Consider the following 23001-nt stretch of genomic DNA (forward strand, 5'->3'; position numbering starts at 1 on the left):
GACCCTATGTATCTATACTTGCATGTTTATGCCATTTATATGTTAAAAACTCAGTCCTGTTACTTTCAGTACTGTTACTTTAATAAATTTATATACACCTAGTTAAAAATTCAATACAATTTCATGAGATTGACCAATATATGTTTTGAATGGTTAAATATATGTGTTATGAGATTCAGCTTTGAAAAAATAAAAAATCTGAAGTATAATTTGGAAGAGTTGCAACATGCAAATGTCACCCATTTGGTGGAATGGGCCTATTACATTTCATTGTTATCCAGCCGAGGACCGCATAGACCTGCCAGCACTAAATGAAAACCATGTTTATGAGATGGAGCAAACACTACCAGGAGCAGTGCTGTGATCTTGTTTTTTTATTATTATCATGATACAGTTAATACATCCAGGAAATGAATGTGTATTGGTCGTGCCTTTAAGTTATTGTCGATGCCGTTGCCTTTTGTTGATGCAGCCACCAGAGGGCAGCATGGCAACTCTTTACATCACCATCAGACTGACTCGAATCAGCTTGGGGGGAGCCAGTTACAGATGGCCTGATTACAGTTGATTCTGGATTCTGCTAAACCTTTTTGATGCTGGATTTAGCCTACTATTAGGGCCGGTGGCGGAACATAATCTGTCTGGAGGACACCACGAAAATCCTGTATTAAGTGAAAATGGTTATTGATGATATTTAGTACATCATGATCATATGGTAACCAGGGGATTACCCTCAAATCAATAAACTATCATTTATTTTATAGATCTTTACACATCTTAAAGCCCCACTAATAATTATTTAAAATGTAAGATACACCCTCTATTTTCTAATAGCATGAAATAGCTAACTTGAAAGTAGGCTAGTCCAGGACAATACCCCATGAGACCAGTTTAAAAAAAAATTTAAAAAACCTTTTGTGCTTTCAGGAAACACTATAAAACAACATATCCTCAAAACCAAGGCCTCTTTATAAAACTTTCTCTCAATATTGGTCAAGGCCTTGTAGCACACACCTACACACATGACTCACTTATCCGTTAGAAAAGGCTTTCTCTCCATTGCATTTGTCACATTTAAGGAATGAGTTCAAGCACCGACATGCTCTCTTTAGAAGGACAGGTTGTTAAGCAATAACACAGGAACTCATGAAACTAATGCCTTGTAACCTGACATCTGCGGGTAGAAATAGACTGATTTCTGAGGAATGAGTGTAGCAATGTGACATACAATATTATTGGGTCAATATATACAGTTTATTCAATAGCATATAGGCCTACTTTCTTTGGGAGACAGTTAGAGTATGTAAAGAAAAAGTGTCCCACTGTAGCTAGCAACATGCCTGTTTAACAGATCCTTGGCTGTTTATTAACACCATGTCCTGACTGGATGGTCTGTGTTTGAATGTTGCTGGTCGTGAACAAAGAGGATGTTCTTTTACCCACAAGCCTTTATGGCAGCACATTGTAGCTAATAATAAACCGCTCCTATAGACATCCATGTTGTTAGCCTCATAGCATAATTGCCTAAATCATATTTACTCTACTCTACTTTTACTCTACATCTACTCTATTCTACATCTACTCTACTCTACATCTACTTTACCCTACTCTATAACCCTTAAAATATGACTTAGGCAAGTATGCTATTAGGCTAACGAAAAGTAGATGTAGAGTAGAGTAGATGTAGAATAGAGTAGATTTAGAGTAAAAGTAGAGTAGAGTAAATGTGATTTAGGCAATTATGCTATGAGGCTAACGATATGTCAAAAGTTCTTTCCAGCTCGTGTCTCTCTTCTAAGGCTATTATTGACTTGTGTTGTGTACAGGTTGGCTTATCATACCTAAATGGAGACCTCTGTGACCTAGTGTGTCATTTGTTTACCAGCTACTTCCTCAACTAATGCCCTCTCCCTTGAGTCTGGGATCAACTTTGTGGTCAGGGCTAACACATTAGAATAATAGGGTAAACATGGTGAACACACTGTAGTATCTGCTACACATCATCAGATTGTTTGCATTATGGGCCCAGGTGCCAACACCCACTGTACGACTATCTGTCTCACGCTGTCACTCTGACCGTTGTGTTTACCCAGAGGGGCGGTTCACCTAATCACTGGAACGATCTCACCTCAGGTGGCATGCATCCACACAAAGAGACTTTTGAATTTAATTTGTTTCACAGTTCTTCATTCCTGGCCCTATACCTACAACCCAAACCAGGTGAAACGGAATGAGGTTTTGGGTTTTACAGTATATCTGCCAGGTGAACATGTATACAACAAGCCATGTTTGTGTTCAGTTGATGCTTGTTCTGTTTGATTGATTGCTGTAAAAGGAGATTTGATGAAAAAAAGTATTAAAAAAAATTACAAAGGTTTATTTATTTGTTTTGACTTTACCTTTTATTTAATCATCATCAGTAACAAATTCTAATTTAAAAAGACATCCTGGAAGACAAAATACTTTTAGGGGGGGGAGGGCTCTTACCTGGAAAGAAGGTCAAATGAAATGTTAAAAGGACATACCTACAGCACACACACCCAGGTCATCCATAGCCTGGCACCGCCCGCCGACATACTTCCTCTCAATTGTCATTTCCCTTCAATAAAATGAAGTACAATGGTCTGGTAGGACCAGGTTAGGTCATCCAAATACTTCGAAAACAGTCAAAGACAAACAGCAGCACACACACAAACACACATTTTTTTCCAGCACAGTTGAAAAGACAGCAGAGTTCAACATTCCCAACAGCCATCAGCTGGCAATCAGTCACGGCCAAAATAAAAGTTAAAAAGGACAGCAACACATATCCAAACATACACAGTCTTCACATTTCCTGTACCACGTCTACATACACTCACAAGAGCAGGCACAACACATAAACAGAAGAGCAGTGTATAGACATGCCATACATAGAAACAGGCAAACAGCAAAAAGGCAGCAGGAAGGGCAAAATGCATTGTACCGACAGTAATGAGCCAGCAGAAAGGGGTTTGGGAAAAAGTTATTGAGCTGAGAAACTGTGTCAGTTGTCCTTCATATTTTTGACACAGGGATAGGACTGTCCAGTTTGAGTGTTCTGTATTTTGTACCAGTCACTGGCTGCAGCAGCCCTGAATCATGTTTGACCAATTTGATCCAACACACACACACACACACACACACACACACACACACACACACACACACACACACACACACACACACACACACACACACACACACACACACACACACACACACACAAATACTGAATGTTGTGCGCAGAGCGGTGTTGTAGGGAGCAGTTGTAGTTTGCCACAGGTGAACGGGGGTTTGTATAGGAGCATGAACCAGGGTGCGCTTTATGACGGGTGTGCAAGGATGTGGGCAGAGGAATAAAAGGTGAAGTTAGTGAGTGTATTGAAAGAGTTATTAGTGGCAACCCATGATGGCAGTGATAGAGGACCTTAAGTTTATGGAGTGAGTGTAAGGCCTTGCATGCTGATCTACACGTCACCGTTATTTAACATGGGAAGTATTGTCATTTGGACCGGAGTGAGTTTGACAGGGGGAGCGAGGGTGGAACGCATTCTGTACAAGAACAAGAAAAAGTCTTGGATTTGACCTTAGACTGTAACCTGTTGATGTGGTGTGAGAAGGACAGGTTAAACAGTGCAATACAGAGGACTAAAGTGTGTATAAATTGAATGGAAATATAAACGGGAACTTCTTCTCAAAACGGTCCACAGTGAGATTCCACTTGCATTCTAGCGACTGTCTGTCTACTCAAATAATATCTTACTGTCACTGGCTTTATTTAATGTTTACATTAACCCGCAAATGTCCCCACTGTAGGACTAATAAAGGATTTTCTTAACCTTTCTTATTCATTTGGTTGAAGGCAGACGTTCAAAACCTGAACAAATAAAACCAGAATTTTACACCCAAGCACGATACTGATATACTGAACCAGACCTCCATTAAGATCACATCACCCTGTGGTGATCTTTATAGCATGCTGACATTAGCATTTAGCTCAAAGCATGTTTGTGCATTAGCACAGCCTCAAGGAGCTGTTAGCATTGTAGGCTCCTGTTTCTCAACCGAGAATCATTTATCTCCCACTACCCCTACCGAAATGTAAATCTGGGTCAATTGGCACACATAGCATTGTTTCTATTAGAGCATTTTTTTTGGTTATTATTCAGATTGTCACACACAGATTGTCACAGATTGCCCTTTTATTTTTTGCAATTCTCGCAAAATCCTTACTATCCTGCCCAATCCTAGAAACGCCCTTTTTGTGCTGATTTTCCAATGTAAAATGCTTATCTATATGCCTTCAGAAATACAGGCTTTAAGCAGATTTAGATTAGGATTTTAAACATGATTCCCAAATAAGATGTTCCATTCGCTTATCTCTAGAGGTTAGAAAAGCAGTGCACAGAAGTGAGAAAAACTATTTTCAGATAGGATACCTTTTATGCAACTGTCTTCTTAATATTTTAGCTTCTTTATACTGACATGGAACAATCCCAGTTTATTATAATTGAGAATTTAACACTTGCTTTACTCTGTGAATTAGAAATGCAAAGCACCTTGCCATATATTAAAGGAGAGAGAGAGAGACAGAGAGAGAGAGAGAGAGAGAGAGAGAGACAGAGAGAGAGAGAGACAGAGAGAGAGAGAGAGAGAGACAGAGAGAGAGAGAGAGAGACAGAGAGAGAGAGAGAGAGAGAGAATTGTAACGTTTCCCTGCTTGCCCCCACACACAATGATGATAAAACTTAAAAAGGCATATTGTCCGGGTAACGTTGACATGAGAGCAGAGGCAAACAAGCTGTACACAACGACACACACACACACACACACACTGTGTGTTTGTGTTGAGCTTATCTTTTCCTGTCTCTGCCTAGAATGCAGGAAGAGAGTGTCAGTGGACCCGATAAGGTTTGATTCCACACACACACACACACACACACACACACACACACACACACACACACACACACACACACACACACACACACACAGAGGAGAGGTTCAGGACTCGTGTGTGTCAGCTGTAGAATTATTTGATCTTATAGAATAAGATCAAGAATAACAATCCAAAATTTTAGCCTAAAAGAAAAAAAAAGTAGTTGCAGTGGTGTTGTGAATGGGACGATTGAGCAAATGGGACCGAGTTAATAGAGAGTGAAACTGTGGAATGAGAAAGAGAAAGAGTGAGTGTGTGTGTGTGTGTGTGTGTGTGTGTGTGAGAGAGAGAGAGAGAGAGAGAGAGAAATAGAGAGAGAGAGAGAGAGAGAGAGAGAGAGAAAGAAAGAGAGGGAGGGAAAGAGAGAGAGCAGTGGGCGGGAGGAAGTCCTGCACTACACAGCAGGAGTTGTCATGAATCACTCCAGACGTTACTTCTTCATGTAAGGAGGTGGAGGACCTTTTGGACACTAGTCAGTCTGGACTGTGTGTATGCGTTTGGGGGTGAAAGAGAGAGAGAGAGACCCCCCCTCCTCCTCCTCAGGGTTAAGAGAAGATGAAGAGCCAAATCACCAACGTCATAGCTGACTTCTTCTTTGAGTATGAGACCCCGCGCCAGGTGCTGGTGAGGAACCGGAGGGTGGGAGTGGTGTGCCGAATCATCCAGCTGGGGGTACTGGCTTACATCATTGGGTGAGTGTGTGTGTGTGTGTGTGTGTGTGTGTGTGTGTGTGTGTGTGTGTGTGTGTGTGTGTGTGTGTGTGTGTGCAACAGGTAGACTCCGGTACATTGTCTTGTCATGTTTCAGCTTGCTTGCAGTGACACTGACCGGTCCACTGCTTGACCTTTCAGAGTGAGCCTGCACATTCCTAAAATGTTTGAATTAATCTGCACATTTGGTAATATCCAACTCATTATGCTACATTTGCATTTCTTAAAAAAAAATTAAAATCCAGATGTTAATGGATAAAGCCAGAGTTAAAATCTATATTGATTTTTTACGCCATATGAGTGTCCAATGTCCTTACTGAACAGATTTTGGATACAGCCCTTTTAAATTTCTATAATACGAAAAATATGGTGTTCAGGTCTTAAAAATGAATTTTTGGGAATGTTTTTAAGAAGAAAATGTAACATAAATTAGACCATTAACAATATATGAACAAATAATTCTGTAATAACCTTCAGAATAGTGCTAAGCATTAAAAAAGTGCTGTAAAAGTTGAGGTTTTTGGTTCAGAGAGTATTGAAACAACTTTTGAGATAATGGCCGTTAAAGATGTTTGTGTATACGGTAAAGATATAAATGCAAAGAGACAAGGTTACGTCAAATAGCAAAATAGCCAAACATCTCAAAATTGGCCAGGGCTTAAGTCAACTATTTTTATTTTCCCGGCAGTGTCTCACCTTAATACTCTTGTAATAAAAAGGTAATTCTTTATGAGGAAGACACAGCATTTGACTTCTGAAGGGTTGCAATCAAGGGTCAGAGATGCATGCACACTGTTGACACGGCAAATAAGCCCTGCAGTCATGAATGGTCGAGTGAATGGGCAGAATGGGATAGAATGCTAGATCAAAGGGGCCAGATAACTGAAACACAAGATAAAGCCTGTTCCTCAACTTACGCATATCTTCCTCCTCACACTTGTGTTGACATGTCCGAGACACTGAACAGTGGGAGCCTGCTTGGAAATGAAATGCGTTGTAATTACTCATGGACTGTTCATATTTCTGCATAAGTATGAGTGTGTGAGAGAAAGAGAGAGAGAGAGTGTGTGTGTGTGTGTGTGTGTGTGTGTGTGTGTGTGTGTGTGTGTGTGTGTGTGTGTGTGTGTGTGTGTGCGGGCGTGAGTGTTTCTGCGTGTGTGTGTGTGTCTGTGTGTGTGTGTGTGTGTGTGTGTGTGTGTGTGTGTGTGTGTGTGTGTGTGTGTGTCTGTGTGTGTGTGTGTGTGTGTCTCAGCAGAACCTGAGGAGCTGTGTGTGTGATAAACAAGCTGAGGCATGTGCTAAACTACATCACAATCAACGGCTGCCCAGTTCACTGCAGTACAATGCAGAGACATGTTACATTCTTGCAGTGACATGGAAGTTGATTCAAAATGTGACAAAGAAAGAAATATAAAAGAACAGCCTCTCTTGCTAATGGCCAGGTAATTATCGAAATAAGCATGGCCACTGTTGGTTTCTCTTCAGTTTAGATGGTAACAGACGATTCATTTGTGGACGCTCACTTTCAAACCCTGTGAGAAAATCTTAAAATGAGACACTGCAGGCCAAAACACTACACAGTACATTTGGAGTTTTTAGGCTATTTTGCTTCTATAACACGTCACTTAAACTTTGCCCGTTTGCGTTTGTATATTTATCCTACGCAAACATCTTTAACGGCCATTATCTCAACACATTTTAACAACATATATTTTGTCAATGCTCTGAACCAAATAAAGCACCTACATCAACTTTCCATTATCATTCTCAGCACTATTCTGAAGGTCATTACGGAAGGATTTGTTCATATTATGTTGTTAATTGTTTGATTCAGATGAACACATCATTGGTCAGATATTGCCACTTGTTTCCATATATCTTCAAACATTTATGAACAAAAATGTAAATAGAAAAAAAAATAGTTTTAATGTGAGGTTTACGTTGATAAAGTTTCATGATATCTCCAAGTTAAAAAAAATCACCTATCCTACAGTGTCTCGCCTGAAAGGTGAACTGTGCAGTGTGGTGTGGAGTGCCAGGGTGTCTTCCAATGGTGAGGTCTCTTTTGGTACAAAGACACACACACACACACACACACACACACACACACACACACACACACACACACACACACACACACACACACACACACACACACACACACACACACACACACACACACACAGAGAGCTCCATCCCTGGCTGTCACTTTGCTTTTTAGCACACTTTTGTCTGTCTGATGATTGGCATGTGGGGAGATGTGATTGTATAGTCTGCTCTTTATGATTCAGTCAGCGGGCTGGCAGGTAGAGCAGGAGTCACCATGTGCCTTTCATGCAACAGCAGTGAACCGCTGAACCGCTGCTTGTCTTTTCAGGAATTTTAGATTCAATTTTTTAACCCTAGACTTGCCACAAATATATTTATTATGTACCTGTTATTCTGGCTTTTGGGTCAATAAGAAATAAACAGCAATGTATTGTAGCTTTCAGTACACCCTTATTCGATAAATATACCTGGTTGCTTTTTATATTGTCTCAGCTGACAACTTCATTAATATGTATGAAAGATGATGCACCCTTGCCCTGCTAATGCTTAGTAATAGAGGTATACCTGCTCAAATCCCACCATTGGTTCTGAAAGTATTTGCCATACCAATAGAGAGAGAGTACATCTATCATTGAAAAAAAAAGACTAATTTGATATATAACGGCAGCTTCAGCGAACCACAATCACTCATTGTTTTAATGAGTTCTCCTCTCTGCCACTTTAAAGTTGACATAAATTGCCAATTCCATTGTTTGCATTTCATTCATTTGTTGAAGGATGATTTTAATTTTTTTTTCCATTCTGAATGGTCTTGACTAAATGAAGACTAATCTCTGTGCCACAGTATGCTGGGGGGGAGGGAGGGAGGGTGAGACAGCCCTGTGTGCACACATCCAGAAGCTTGCCTCGCTCTTCTCTCCTCTGTCGGAGCAGATACACATCTCACTTAGACTGCTGTTTTGGAAGATCCTTCTATTATTTCACGCTCATCGCTTTTTCTTTGTTCCCATTAACGTGCTCTAGTTTTGTTTCTCAGCTTTCCACACAAAATGTAAGCCCCAACTTGCATAATTTGATTTGCCTATCTGATAATAGTTGTGTTCCTTTAGCTCATGGTGCGTATACTTTATTACAGCCTGCAGCATGAAAGAGGTGTCTCTGTGCTTTCATTGTCCACTGGCAAAGTGGTTGTGTGTGTTACAATACATGCCGTCCTGAAGGCCTTTCTGCCAGGTGGTATAATTGCTTTTCACACCCTATACACAAAATAGCTCTGCATGTACCTGTCTGTGCATGTGTGTGTGTGTGTGTGTGTGTGTGTGTGTGTGTGTGTGTGTGTGTGTGTGTACATACAGTGTCCTCCCAGTGCACACCAGCTGTTACCCCCTGGCCAGATACACAGAAGGAGCAAAACAATTAGAAGGAAGTGACATCAGCGGATCTCATATCTCTGTCTAGATGATTGCCAGTAGAGCAAGATGAGATAACTCTTATATATAGAAATGCATTGCCTTTCATGAACGTATTATGTAACACCATAGGTTTTTTTTTAAACGTAAAGTCTTAATATAAAAAGTAACTAGAAACTATAGCTTCCAAAAGCAGTGGCTTTTAGACTTACACTATTCCCTCCAAGGACTGTGGTAGCAATAACAAAATCAAATAGATATAAAAATACCTTATTATACTTATATATAGATATATATAATATACTTTTTTTTAATACAATCTAATCAAATAAAAAGATACTCTAGTGAAGAACAAGGTCCTCAAAATTATATTTTGGTATTTCATTTCAGTAAATGAATTTGCAGACATTTTAATATGACACCATTAAGCATTTAAAAACCATAGCCTTGAGACATCATGCTATTTGTATAACGTTTTCATAATGTCTCTTATTTAAAGAAAGGTTCACTGTGTAGTTTCAGAGGAGGGGGATTTGTTTATATTTCCAGAGCCTGTAGTTACTTTACAAAACATATGTTCTCTATATGGAATTCTTAGTATTGAATAATTCTATCATCATAAATCAAAATGTGTTGAGGCACCTGGAACCAAACGTTAGACTAGAATATGTTAACAAACCTGTGGGCCCTGCTACTGTAAACAGTGAAATAGACACTTCCCAAGGAAGCTTTCTTACTTCAAACAGTGTTCCAGGGATAATTTTTGTTGTGAAGAGAGTCTGTTAATTCAGTTATGAGAATATATCTTACTAACTGTTCACTTCTCAAAGTTACATAGTATAGTGCACCTAAGGTTTTTCCTACTTCGTTCTATCCCTTTTGTTTGGCCACTTCTAGAAAAACATATATTTTTGACATTTTCTATGTATGATGTTCTTTGAAATGTTTTGCTTTGTTTATATTCTCTGCGGATCGATGCACATATGGTACAATTTGAGGCACCATATGATATGTAATACTATTATTCAGTGTGTTACTGTATGTGGACCTATGCTCTCAGGTTGGAACATGTCATTATGTTCTTAAGCCGTCAACACTGTATCTCTATTAACCACAACTGGGACCACGCATAGAGTATTATTGACTTTCCACTTGAACGACTTGAGCACTTGCTTAATAGCCGTGTCTCATGCCTGTAGAGTACACAACCACAATGGCTTGGATGTGTTGGCTGGACGTTGGGGATTGTGCAGAATTTGTAGGCCCTACATCACCACCATACATGCCCTGGCCTGTGTGGGGTTTGGCCGGGGTGGGGTGAGGGTGAGGCACTGCCGGGTTAGGCTGTGCTAAAATATCAATACCGCAATATCATCATGTTCACAAAACTAAACATGATGTTTAGTTTTGTGATATCTGTGTGGTGCTAAGTTGACTCCAATTGCAGGGTTTTGAATTTGAATGAAAGTGTGCGCTTAATTATCAATGTAATGTGATGTGACAGCAACTTGTATTTCAACTCTGTTTTGGCATTTTCATTGAACTGTGTGGAATCCTAATATATAGCAATAATGCATTGTACCGCGATGTATCGAGATATATAATATCGTGAGCCATGTATCGTGGTTGCATATCGTATCTCAAAGTCCTTGCCAATACACAGCCCTACTGACAGGCCTAACGTTTATGCTTTCTGTGCCTCATGTAGGTGGGTGTTCATCTACGAGAAAGGCTACCAGTCCGTGGACACAGCAGTGAGCTCCGTCTTCACCAAAATGAAAGGGGTGGGCTACACCAATGTTAGCGGGAAGGAGAGAGTATGGGACGTGGCCGACTACGTCTTTCCTCCGCATGTGAGTGACTGCTATGGGCTGTGAGGCCTTTCACACAGACACGTACATATAAAAGGTGGATTCGATGATTCCGGGGAGAACGTTTGTTGTCAAAATCGCTCTTTGTCAAAATCTGTGAATATCTCCGCACGATCCGCTACCTGTATGAACTGGTTGTGCTCTGAAAACAAAATCTGGTGTCAATACACAGCCTAGGCACCGTAAATTGGTGTGTAAAAAAAAAAGTGAATACAAACTGGGCCCACCGTAGCTAGCAACATGCCCGTTTACAGAGCCTTTGTTTCAGCGCACACACAGTATGGACAGGTAGCCGATCGTGAGGAGATATTCACTGATTTTGAAATTGACAAACAAGCATTCTCCAGAATCGGACTGGACTCCACCTTTTAATACGTAGCAATAAAATCACTCATTAACCTTCAATTATTATCTTTCAGGGAAGTCATCATCCATCACAGTCCATGAATCAAACAGTTGTAGTGAATGAAAATCAGGATGCGTCAGACAGGCAGCTTCAACACTCTCTCTGCTCCCTGAAGAAAAAATTCTCGTCTCTTGGTCTTATCGTGACAAAGATCAAGGTTGAGTCATAGTCATGCTTTTAAAACATCCGTGTTGGCTTGGGATTTGATGCCCAGATCCAATCATTGACGACACTTGGATAAAGTACACACTGATTGAGAGTTACTGCTTTGTCAACCTCAAAGTGTCTCTCTCTCTCTCTCTCTCTCTCTCTCTCTCTCTCTCTCTCTCTCTCTCTCTGTATGCCTACCAAAAGTGGTTGGCTTCATCCTGTAAAGAAGAGCTGAGCAAACAACCTTACCGTCAAGCGAGACTCCGGTCAAACATATGTCTTTGTTTGCCCAAATATGTCGCTCGCTCCTGTTATCTGCTGGAGAGGAATAAAAGAGACACAATGAAGATTCTCCTGTTTGCTTTGAGGTGTGGGTGTGGACCTTTTTCAAATTAAGAGTGGATTAGTCACATGGTTTGGGTATGATAAACCCTACCAACAGGGTATAATATCTCACGCTTTGATCAGCCAATCAACCACTGGTTCATCTTTATTCTGAAATCCACCTCTAAATCCACTGACTATTCCCCAGACGCTCATTGTTTTGTGACCGTGGATGTTTTTTATGTAGTAGCCTTGGTTCACTTGGAATTAGAAATATAGTCAAATAGGCCATAGCCTGCTTCATGTTCTGAATATGTCCTCTGCACAACAATAAACCTAATACAGTCAACAGCATCAAAGTAGCACATTGTGCAATAGGATTCAGCATCTTATCCCAAGCGGAACATTGACAACAATGATAGCGCCTAATTAAAAACTTTCCCAGGACATGAAAGGGCTTGAGGTCAGTGTTCCCAGATTGATATGGATCTAAATGGGACTATTAATACATGTCATAGTTCATTGGAACTGAAAGTGGAATGTGTTTTTGTTGATAAAATACAGTTGTAAAGTGAGCAACACTGACTTCTTATTCATGATACATTCCAATCCCAATATGGTCTCTCCCCGCTTAATACGAAGGGCATACTGACACTTGGCCCAGTTGCTCCGTTCCGTGCTCTAGTGTGATTGACAGGCTTGGCCTGCACTCACACAGTGCCTCAGAAGATCGGGGCCTAAGCATGATTGCGCTTTGCCAATACGTCATCACGTCTTAATACATGTGGGTTTTCGGAGCATATTTGTATCCGATTGTTTTGGAATCATTTTCATTCGGACAAATTTGCAGCAAACATTCTACTTCCACATCAGACCAACCCGAACCCCAATTTTTTTAAGTGTCTGTTGCACGCATGGACATATTGGGTCGTAGGAAACAGTATCATATACAATTAAAATCAGGACAGCTGTATATGTGTGTGCTCGTGCCAGCTCGTGCTCGTACATCGGCATCCATGTCGAAGCACACCTCTTCCAACCGTGCCAGGACCAAGCACCAGCTTTTTAAAGGTTGTCAGTTGGTTGATTTTGTCATTCTCGTACGGAACCAAGCTAGCTGTTTCCCTGTGGCTCTAGCTTAACGGTTCAGTCAGTGATTCTGGAGAATGCTTGTCAAAATCTGTGAATATCTCCTCATGATCCACTACCTTTCTATACTATCCATACAATCTAGTGTTTATACAAAGCCTGGGCTCTGTTAACAGACTTGTTACTATAGCTACTATGGGCCCCTGTTGTTCACACACCTGTTTACAGAACCTAGGCAGGTGGCGGATTGTGATCAGATAATCAATGATCATGACAAAAAGTGATTTGGGGCGACCGTGGCTCAGTTGGTAGAGCGAGTTGGCCAATTATCCAAGGGTTGGCGGCTCGATCCCCGCCCAGCCACCTGTGTCATGGTTGTTGTGTCCTTGGGCAAGACACTTCACCCACCTTGCCTGGTGTGAATGTGTATGAATGCTGTATGTTTGAGGTGGTGGTCGGAATGGCAGCCACGCTTCTGTCAGTTTGCCCCAGGGCAACTGTGGCTACTATCGTAGTTTACAACCACCAGTATGACTGTGTGTGAATGAATGGAACCTGGAACCCTGTAAGCGCTTTGAGTCCTTAGGGAATAAAGCGCTATATAAATCCCATCCATTATTATTATTTGGACAACAAGCATTCCTCAGAATCGCTGACTACACCTTTAATTCTCGCCATATAGACAGGAGAGGCAGTACAGCTCAAAAGGTTATTTCAGAAAATGTGGAACTATTCCCTGAAGCAAGAAACTGATCAATGATAACACAACATTGTCCTTTTTTTCTGGGACATGAATGTTTCTGTGAGGCGTTGTGAGGCAGCAGGGTTAGCGGTGGGTTGTGTAACAGATGAATGTTTGCCTTCCATAAACACTAGCAGGCAGCATAGCACTACATCCGTTATAATGGCATTTCGTCGCTTAAATAAACAAATGACTTTCTTTCAATCCTCAACCTTAGGGAGACTCTTCCTTTGTGGTGATGACCAACTACATCATAACTGAAGGTCAGCGGATGGGCAACTGTCCAGAGGTTGGTGAAAAAATGCTCCCTAGGCTTTTTTGATTTTGTTTTTTTCCTGATTTCCTCTCTACCCCTTCACTGTTTTGTCTGTTCTTCGTCTGACTTACAGCTTACACTTCCATAAATAGCAACAAACAAAACAGAAAGTGTCTGTCATTCCAAGACTGTTTCTGTAATTGGGTGTTTGTGTAGCTGTTGAAAAGCAGAACCAATCTTGTAATGGTTTCAACATGACTTAGTATGCAGCGGTGGATGTTACACTGCAAAATGCCACCGCAATACATGCAAAACCTTACTTTCACATTCACATGTTTGAAATGCACTGTTTTTCTTCACTACGTCTACATTCCATTGCCGTGTATACACGCTCACCCCACTCTCTCTTGTTTGTAACAGCTCCCAGGCAAACACAACTGCAGCTCGAATGCCGACTGTGAAGGAGGGAGATACAAACGTACGGGACATGGTAAATCCTGACGGCCCGACAGTGTGTGACCGGCGCAGTCCTCACTGAGTAACCGTCTGTCTGTGCTACCAACTCGGCTTTTTCTATATTCTTGCTTTGTTTCGCTTCAGACGAAAGCCTTTCTCTTAAGGCGAGACACTTTAGGAACCGATAGGCCTAAAGTGTGTCTAATGCACCCCTATAAAAAAACATACATTTAGATATTGATTTAGTTAATTTAGTTCATTTAACTTTATTTCATATTAGTGTGCAAAAGTTTTTGCAGAACAGATTTTGGATAGAGATAGAGACATCAAAAATGACTATGTAGGCCTATGGGTCTTAAAAATACATTTTCGTCGTGCTTTTAAGGAAAAAAATTCTCTTAAAACGAACATTTGAACAAATCCTTCTGAGTAGTGCTTAGAATGATCATGGAAAGTTTAGTTGATGTAAATGCTTTAGAAGTTGGGATTTTTGGTCGACAGTATTGAAAGAAACTAATGTTGAGATAATGGCCGTTGAAGATGGTTGAATAGGAGAATATTCAGATGCAAACAGACAAGGTTTAGTCAAATTCTCACCTAAATAAACATGTTGGACCTTTTTATTTACACTAGTATGAAAGAAGACATGTTGTTGAAGCAAAATAGACAACAATCTCAAAATTGACCAGTGCTTGAAAGAAAACAATGCTGCCTGCAGTGTCTCACCCTATGTGTTCCTGTAGCCATTGACAGGAGGTCAGTAAGAGTATCATGTCAGGTTATGGAGCGGTGTATTTGCAAAATGGGTTGTGGCTCTTGAGAAATGCTATTGGACGGGCTCGCATAACACAAACTAAAAACACACCAGAACTGACTCATCACTGTCAGTAAACATTTAGAGTTAAGAATGCATTGCTCTAGTGCAGTGGTTCTCAAAGTGCGGCCCGCGGAAACATATCTGGCGGCTCGCATTGAATTATGAATTATTATTATTTTTTTTTTAATTGAAACAGACAGAGGGGATGCGTCCCCCGTAACAGTAAAAACAGTACAGGGGTCGAAATACTTAAATATCCCTCCTAATTGTTTATATTCATTCCCCAATTATTAATAATAACACCCCTACCGTAATAACACCCCTACAAAAAAACACTCCAAAAGGTGACACGTTTTCAATGTGCAGAGAGTTTTGAACAATAAAGTAGAATAAATATTTGAATGCAATACAGAATGCCTCAGTGCCTTACTGATTTATATTCCATTAGATGTGTGTCAATGGGAGCTAGTTGTCTTTTCCATAACTAGTCCACCAATACAGAAGACACAAATTACTGCATAAAAATGTACCAAAATGCACAAAATTAAGTGTTCGAACCTCAAATTTTTCTGGGGGACAACACCCAGACCCCCACTTTTAATGTGTTCCCCCCCAATGTTGAAATGAAACCTAGCCCTTCATTTATTAATGAAAATGTGTTAATTACACATTATTGGATGCAGACCAATACATGTAAACTTTAAAAATGCAAAGACGCTGGCCATTCGGCGGCCCCCGGTCCAATGTTGGGTTCCTAAATTGGCACTCAGCTATCAAAAGTTTGAGAACCCCTGCTCTAGTGCAACGGCCCGAAGAAAGAAAAACAAATATTAGAATCAACAACCTGAGTCTTAGCAACCAGAAACAGTGTGCATGTTCATACAGTAGGCCTATGTGTTGTTGATCATAGAAGCTGGTAAGTCAAACCCTGCCTTTAGCAAGCAGACACATGCTGGTATATGTAAGCACAGACGCGAGACGTTACAATCACTCCTGTGCATAGGAGCTGACACAAGGGATAAGCACACAGAGACATTCAAAACAAATAACTATTCGGACAAATAGGAGTTTTTAATAGGTCTCGACACAACAGCGTGTTACCAGGGAGTTCAAAGAGCAGTTACATAAATGTAATATCCCTCCGTCTCATGTCCGAGGGTTATACACTCTGAGCCTTTTACAAGTCCTCTGACCCACATCACATTTAATAAGACTGATGCTAGCCAGAGAAACTGCAGGGTCTGTTTCCGACCAGTCAAATTCACCGTACAGTACTTTATGCTTGTAGACAACATTGCGGAGGCGCCCCCCCTTAGCTAAAACAGACTGGTGGAGGCTGCGGCACCAAGCGCCTGCTGTCTATGAACTCACCCAGCACAGTGTGAGAGAGACACCATACCAACAAGAGCCACAATCACAATCGCAGTGGAAAGATAAATTCAGCATCAGATAAAGGAAAAACAGTCATTTCAGCACTCTTGCTTTAATTCACTTTTACATCTTGCTAGCTCGCTCGCTCGCTTGCTTGCAGTTTGCTAATTCAAGATAAGATGATCAAAGCCTACAGTTTTCCCCTCCCCCCCGCCCTAAAAAACACATGTTGTAGCCTACTTTGTCCTCATGCTTGCTCCAGTTTTTTAAGTTTTGTCTTGAACGATGAACTCCAATATGTTTTTTTCTATTTCAAGGGCAAATGACTGGACGCTGCGTGAATTCCACTAAGACCTGTGAGGTGTTGGCATGGTGCCCTGTTGAGAACGATCTCAACATACCAGAGTATGTCGAAATATTCATACTGCAAGCTGATACTGGCTTGAAATGCATGTTATGACTCTGAATTTTTTGTCTTTTCTTTTTTTGTGCGGTTAAGTGTAATTTATTTGAGGATTCATGCTCCTCGACTACAGACTGGATTTGATGCTCCTCTCTCCTCTGTGTGTTTCCATCTAGCCCTGCTCTGTTGATGTCTGCAGAGAACTATACACTATTCATCAAGAACTCTGTGACTTTCCCCTCATTTGGTGTCTCAAGGTGAAGGAACCCTCATGCATCATCACGCTGAATTGAATTCCAGTAGATACTACACACACAATTCCAAATATGGATACAAAATTATAAATAAGCAACGTTTTTGGCATTATGTTTTCTACAAGTTCACCCTAAATTGAATCATTTTCAAACATTCCTAAAGGGGCACCACTCCGATTGTACAAATAGAACAGTTTACTCAATTGATATAACAAGTTACTTGGCTCTGGAGGAGCTTTTTTTCATCAAATTGCATTATGGGACTTGTAGTATTCAAAGTGTTTGGAGCTTGAATGGACAGGATATCTTGATCTTCTACTACACTTATTTCAAATTTTCTTATTTTGAATTATTGTCTCTGGAAAGTCCCCAAACTTTATGAAAATGTAACACTCATTTTCCTGGTGTATGCCTTTAAAGTTTTGAACGTTTTGCCAAAACCAAGGGCGTTTAAACTCACGTTTCATGAAGAATCAACCAATCAAAATGTCACATGTTGTCTTTGTCAATGTTTGGACGATGAATATCTTAATCCTGTGTTTTTTATGATGACTAATTCTGTTTTCAGGAGTAACCTGGTGGAGGGGATTGACGGAAAGTACATCAGCAAATGCCTGTATCATCCAGACAATGATCCACTGTGTCCCATATTCAGACTGGGAGACATAGTCAAACTGATCGGCTTCGACTTTGAAACAATAGCGAAAGTTGTGAGTCGTCTGCATAAGATCTTTAGGGAGGACCTTCAGCTCATAGCAGCTTCACATATATTGTCCCTTTGTTCCAAATCACATACTTTTTCTTTTTCCTACACTACATACTAAAGTACAGAAGAGTTTTACGGCCACAGGAGAGGAAAAAAAATCAGAATAGGATGATATTTTTTTCATTATGTCGAGAAATGTCAAAAATAAAGACGAATACTCCAAAATGCTATTGGAGTTAGTGGGGCATTTATGTATTTTCAGCATACTACAATTGACGTGCATGTATTTGGACATCCTAAATCTTTTTCTGGCATACTAAATAGTAGGGAAGTATGGGGATTGGAACGCAGGGTGTATTTTGTTGGTGTTTTGTTCCTTTTTTCTCTCTTGTTGTGATGCAGACCCTCATCATCTGCTTGTGTCCTGACAGGGAGGGGCCATTGGCCTGGTGGTGGATTGGACGTGTAACTTTGACTATCATGTGAAACACTGTAAACCAGAGTACCGGTTCCATGGCCTGTACGGAAACCCTGATGGGACAGACAAAGTTGCCTCATTGGGCTACAACTTCAGGTCTGTACGTCACTGTGTGAACGTGGAAGAAAATATTTCTTGGTTTAAGCTCTGGTGCTAAAACCAATAGAGCGTGACACTTGGGTCAATATGCTTATTTGTGTTTTAGCTGACAGTCAGATGTGAGGATTGATATAGCTCCAACACCCAACTGTTGTTTTAACACTGTTCATTCTTTGCACAAATTAAACAAACTGTATACGACGTGTTAATTAGTGGGAGTTGAACTGAACCGCATGAAGTTTACGATGTTTGCTTGCTCTTAGTTCAAACAGATCAAGTGGCACTCTAAGAATTAACGATGGTATATGAGAACGCCAATGCTTGCAACTATTTATTAATGCAGTGTTCTCAAGATCACAAGATGTTGATCTCGTTATCAGAAGAAAGGCATCTTTGTTTTTCACAAGATATCCCAACATAAGTGTAGAGAACTGTAATGATATCAATAATAAGAGGTAAACATTCCTCCGTTATCGAGAGACAACAGGCTTAGTTATCTCAAGACCATGAGATAATTCGCTGGTGATCTCGAGATAAAGTCCTTTGACATCAGTAATCAGTAGAAAGAGGAAACAAACTTTTGTTTCCTTGTTATCAGGAGATGATGTTTTTCATATTTGAGACAAAAGCATGCACAAATCATTTTTAACATGGCCGTTCTTGGCTTCCGTACGGAGCTATAACTTTTTATTGTTTTTTTTTGTATTCTGAGGATAGTCTGCTGATTGTGATCGTTTGCTTTGGGATAGCAGATATCTTCTAATTATTTTAAAAAAATTGTAAAAGTGAACTAGAAAAATGTGTCCATTGCTAACAGGATGATATAAGTTTGGCAGCAGTTTAATAAACGGGAGAAACACACTGTTGTTAAGGCACCTGAACTGTATCTGATAAATGTAAATATTAACCAACTGCTGTGGCAGATGCATTCGTTGTGACATATTGTAACACATCCTATGGCTGTCTGCAGGTATGCAAAGCATTTTTTGGAGAACAAAACTGATATAAGAACCCTTCTCAAAGTGTTTGGGATCCGGGTTGATGTCATTGTGCAGTCACTGGTAAGTGATACTTTGAAATATTTTGAATGTGATGAATTTCTGATTTGAGAAATACAGGGAGAGGGATTTTGAATTATCTGCACTTTTGTCTTTCACAGGCAAGAAAATTTGATATCATCCCAACACTCATGGCCATAGGCTCTGGAGTGGGCATTTTTGGAGTGGTAGGTTAGAGCACTCCTAACACCTGCACTCATTATTCACTGTGTGAGGAACTCCTCGGTAAACAAACCAATATCATTCTGATTTTGTGAAATATTTTTTTGTTTCAGGCAACTGTATTGTGTGACTTAGTAATGCTCTATTTGCTACCGAAAAGAGAATTTTACAAGAACATGAAATTCAAATACACGGACTCACACGTACAGGTAAGCTCCATTATTTGTTTTACAATGATATAGGGCTTTCACACCGGCAAAGGCTCTGTGTCGGTTCCGGGTTTCAGAACCTACTTTTGAAACTGGCCGGCATGTTCACACCTGAAATAAATTGGTTCTGAACCTGAAAAGTTGGTTCTCGTCTGGAACCAAAGCATGGTTTGTTTGTGATGGGAACCGTGACTAGCCTGGCACCGCCCGCCGAAGTATTACCGCTCAATTTTCATTTCCCTTCAGTAGTCAGTCTGGGCCTGCGGTATATTCTTAGGTTTTGTTCCAGACAGATTTTTGCCAGTCCAATCAGCGAACAGAGGGAGTAGCTCAGAAGCCGGCGCATGACATACGTCACAACCAAACGTTATGCGATAGGTTGGCAGATCCAGAGTGGCACTGGGTCATCCAATAGTTTTAAACTTCAACAGACACCCTCCTTCAAGTGAGTTAACGTTTGTCAATTGAGCGATTCCAGATCTTCTGTACAAATGAAATGAAGTATGATGGTCTGGTAGGACCAGGCTAAACCGTGAACTCATCAAGGAGCGTTTCTAAGCTGAAGACGAGATGAAGAATGAAGAAGACGAAGGCACTAACATTGTCCAGGCAGTAGAACAGAAGTACTGTCAGCGTTCTGCCAGGGACAAACTAAATGCTCGTGGAGATTTGGGCATTAACCGACATCCAGGACAAGTTAGAGAGCAGCAAAAAAAAATAAAAAAAAACACAAGCCCGTGACAAATGGGGGTTGAACTTTTGGTTCCACTTGAACTGGTATGAAAGCAGGCTGCTTCAATAGAAAGGTTCTCAGACACTCCAGAACGGAACCACAACCATGTCGGTGTGAAAGCCCTATGCGTAAGGCCTATCTAATGTAACTGCTGTTGTCAGGTTGAACACAGGGTGGCAGCAGAGAGGCATGCAACAAAGTATCAATAGTATTAAGTCAGAGTTATGCAGGATCTGAATCAGTTCTAGCGAAGGAATGCCACACACACAAAAAGTAGACCCCCCCCCAACCCCCCAACCCACGCACACACACCATCACATCATCAGATTACTGCTGTGTTTATCCACATAACAAGCCAGTGCCAGCCAGTGGTACAACTTTCCCCCTATCCCACGCAGACACTGTCCCACTTTAAAGGGCAAATGTTATGCTGATTTTCACAATCAAAATTGTTATTTGGGTTTCTACTAGAATTTAGAAAAATGTGAATCTGAATGGAGTGTTTGAACAAACATGAAAAAAAGTGCATTTTGCATTATAGATTACTTAAACTGAACTGGGCAGAACATATTTTGTGTTGACAGCATGACAGCGATGCTCTTGCCTTACACACAAGCAGCTATTACAGCCTTGAAGCAAATACAAAGACAGACAAAGAAGTGCAAGCCCCTGACCAAGTCCAACGTGAGTGCACGTAGGAGTCTAGACAGTGGAATTAGATAGTTTTTTTCCTATCTGATGTGTGCTGATGAGGAGAATCATTTGTTTTTATAATATTTTTTTATTAAAGAGTATTTGAAACAACACGTTTGACATTACTCCCCCAGGACCCTGAATCAGAGGCAGGCAGCACAGAGAGTAATGGAGATAAAGTAAGAGTTCCATGTCTTTCTTTACACTATAAAAGTCTATTTGCTTTGCGTGTGTGTGTGTGTGTTTATGTGACGGTGTGTTTATCTGCTCTTCCTGTTGTAGAAGTGACATGGGATTCGACTCTTGAGGTAGTACTTTGACGGAGTATACTTCACTGGGACCGTGCAATAGATCCTGCTTACAATACACACACACACACACACACACACACACACACACTCTCTCTCTTAATGGAGTCAGGAGGACTGGAGTGGACACACCCAAATGACATTGCCCCTTCTCGATCTTGCGTTCCATCTTACACCCCCCCCCCCCCCCCCTCCTCCACACACTGGGAAACTGTGACGTGAGCCATAGCTGTATGTGTACTTTTTGGGAAGCTCGGTTTGCTTTTTATCATTCCTCTGGATGTGATTTCCCCTTCCTAACCGTCCCGTCCCCCATAATAAACTCAGAGGTGGAAGGACTTTTGGTGGGTGGGCCTTCAGTGCACACTGTTCATACGCCACTCATCCACAACAGGTCTTCCACCAGCACGGACACACAGCCTTTGTCAAAGCATCCCTGCGTTCCAAATCACATACTCTTTCTTTTTTCTACACTACATACTAAAGTACAGACGAGTTTTAGGGCCACCGGAGAGAAAAAAATCAGAGAAGGAAGATTTCTTTTTAATTTTGTTGAGAAATGTCAAGAATAAAGCCGAATACTCCAAAATGCTTTTGGAGTTAGTGGGGCATTTATGTATTTTCAGCATACTACAATTGACGTGCATGTATTGGGACATCCTAAATCTTTTTCTGGCATACTAAATAGTAGGGAAGTATGGGGATTGGAACGCAGGGCATGACGCCGACACATGACGTCAGAGCCATTCATCCCCTGATGTGTTCACCGTGTGATGGACAACTCAATTCAATAAAGAGATGTACAGTAATATCACTGCGTTTTCTGTCTTATCTCACCGTGCCAGAGGTGGAATGTGACGTTGTACATTTACCAAAGTACTGTTCTTAAGGACAAGTTTCAGACACTTGTACTATACTTGAATATTTTCTTTTTTTTTCATGCTACTTTATAATTCTACTCATCCAAATTCAGTCAAAAATGGGGAACTAGAACGACTTTTGACTCCACTACATTTTGAATTTACATTTTTGCACACAGAAGATATGACAAGTTTATATGTGGTTATATTACCCAACAGTATAGCTATGGAGCCCTTAAAGTGACATGGCAAAAAAAGACATCGAAAGGAGACAGCTTTTCTTTTTTTATTGTCTTTGAGTATATCCAGGTGTACAAAAAGCATGCAAAAAAATAGCTTCTTTATATATATTTTGGTACATATTTACATTGTAACGACTGCATTCCATAGGCTTCTGCCATGCTTAAATTTTTGTGTGAGAGACTGGA

The 23001-nt window shown here is 40.6% G+C and overlaps 2 protein-coding genes across 3 annotated transcripts in view; one reads left to right on the plus strand and one right to left on the minus strand.

Annotated features, from left to right (window-relative positions):
- The window catches only part of atp2a3 (ATPase sarcoplasmic/endoplasmic reticulum Ca2+ transporting 3), a 333837-nt gene that overhangs the window by 164764 nt on the left and 146072 nt on the right, over window positions 1-23001 (minus strand). The gene's annotated exons all lie outside the window — the stretch shown is intronic.
- p2rx1 (purinergic receptor P2X, ligand-gated ion channel, 1) lies at window positions 5383-22513 on the plus strand. 2 transcript variants are annotated; one of them, XM_080041225.1, is made up of 13 exons: window positions 5383-5652; window positions 10837-10981; window positions 13928-13999; window positions 14387-14456; window positions 16928-17015; window positions 17190-17270; window positions 17836-17977; window positions 18405-18547; window positions 19521-19611; window positions 19710-19775; window positions 19884-19979; window positions 21540-21584; window positions 21688-22513. In XM_080041225.1, exons 1-13 carry the CDS (start codon window positions 5516-5518, stop codon window positions 21691-21693), a joined length of 1182 nt encoding a protein of 393 aa, XP_079897351.1. In that variant the 5' UTR covers window positions 5383-5515; the 3' UTR covers window positions 21694-22513. The 2 variants fall into 2 exon arrangements, with proteins under 2 accessions (XP_079897351.1, XP_079897352.1); XM_080041226.1 differs by having other exon boundaries at window positions 14387-14444.

Source organism: Ammodytes marinus (genome assembly GCF_949987685.1).
Source record: "Ammodytes marinus genome assembly, chromosome: 14".
NCBI classification, from domain to species: Eukaryota; Metazoa; Chordata; class Actinopteri; order Uranoscopiformes; family Ammodytidae; genus Ammodytes; species Ammodytes marinus.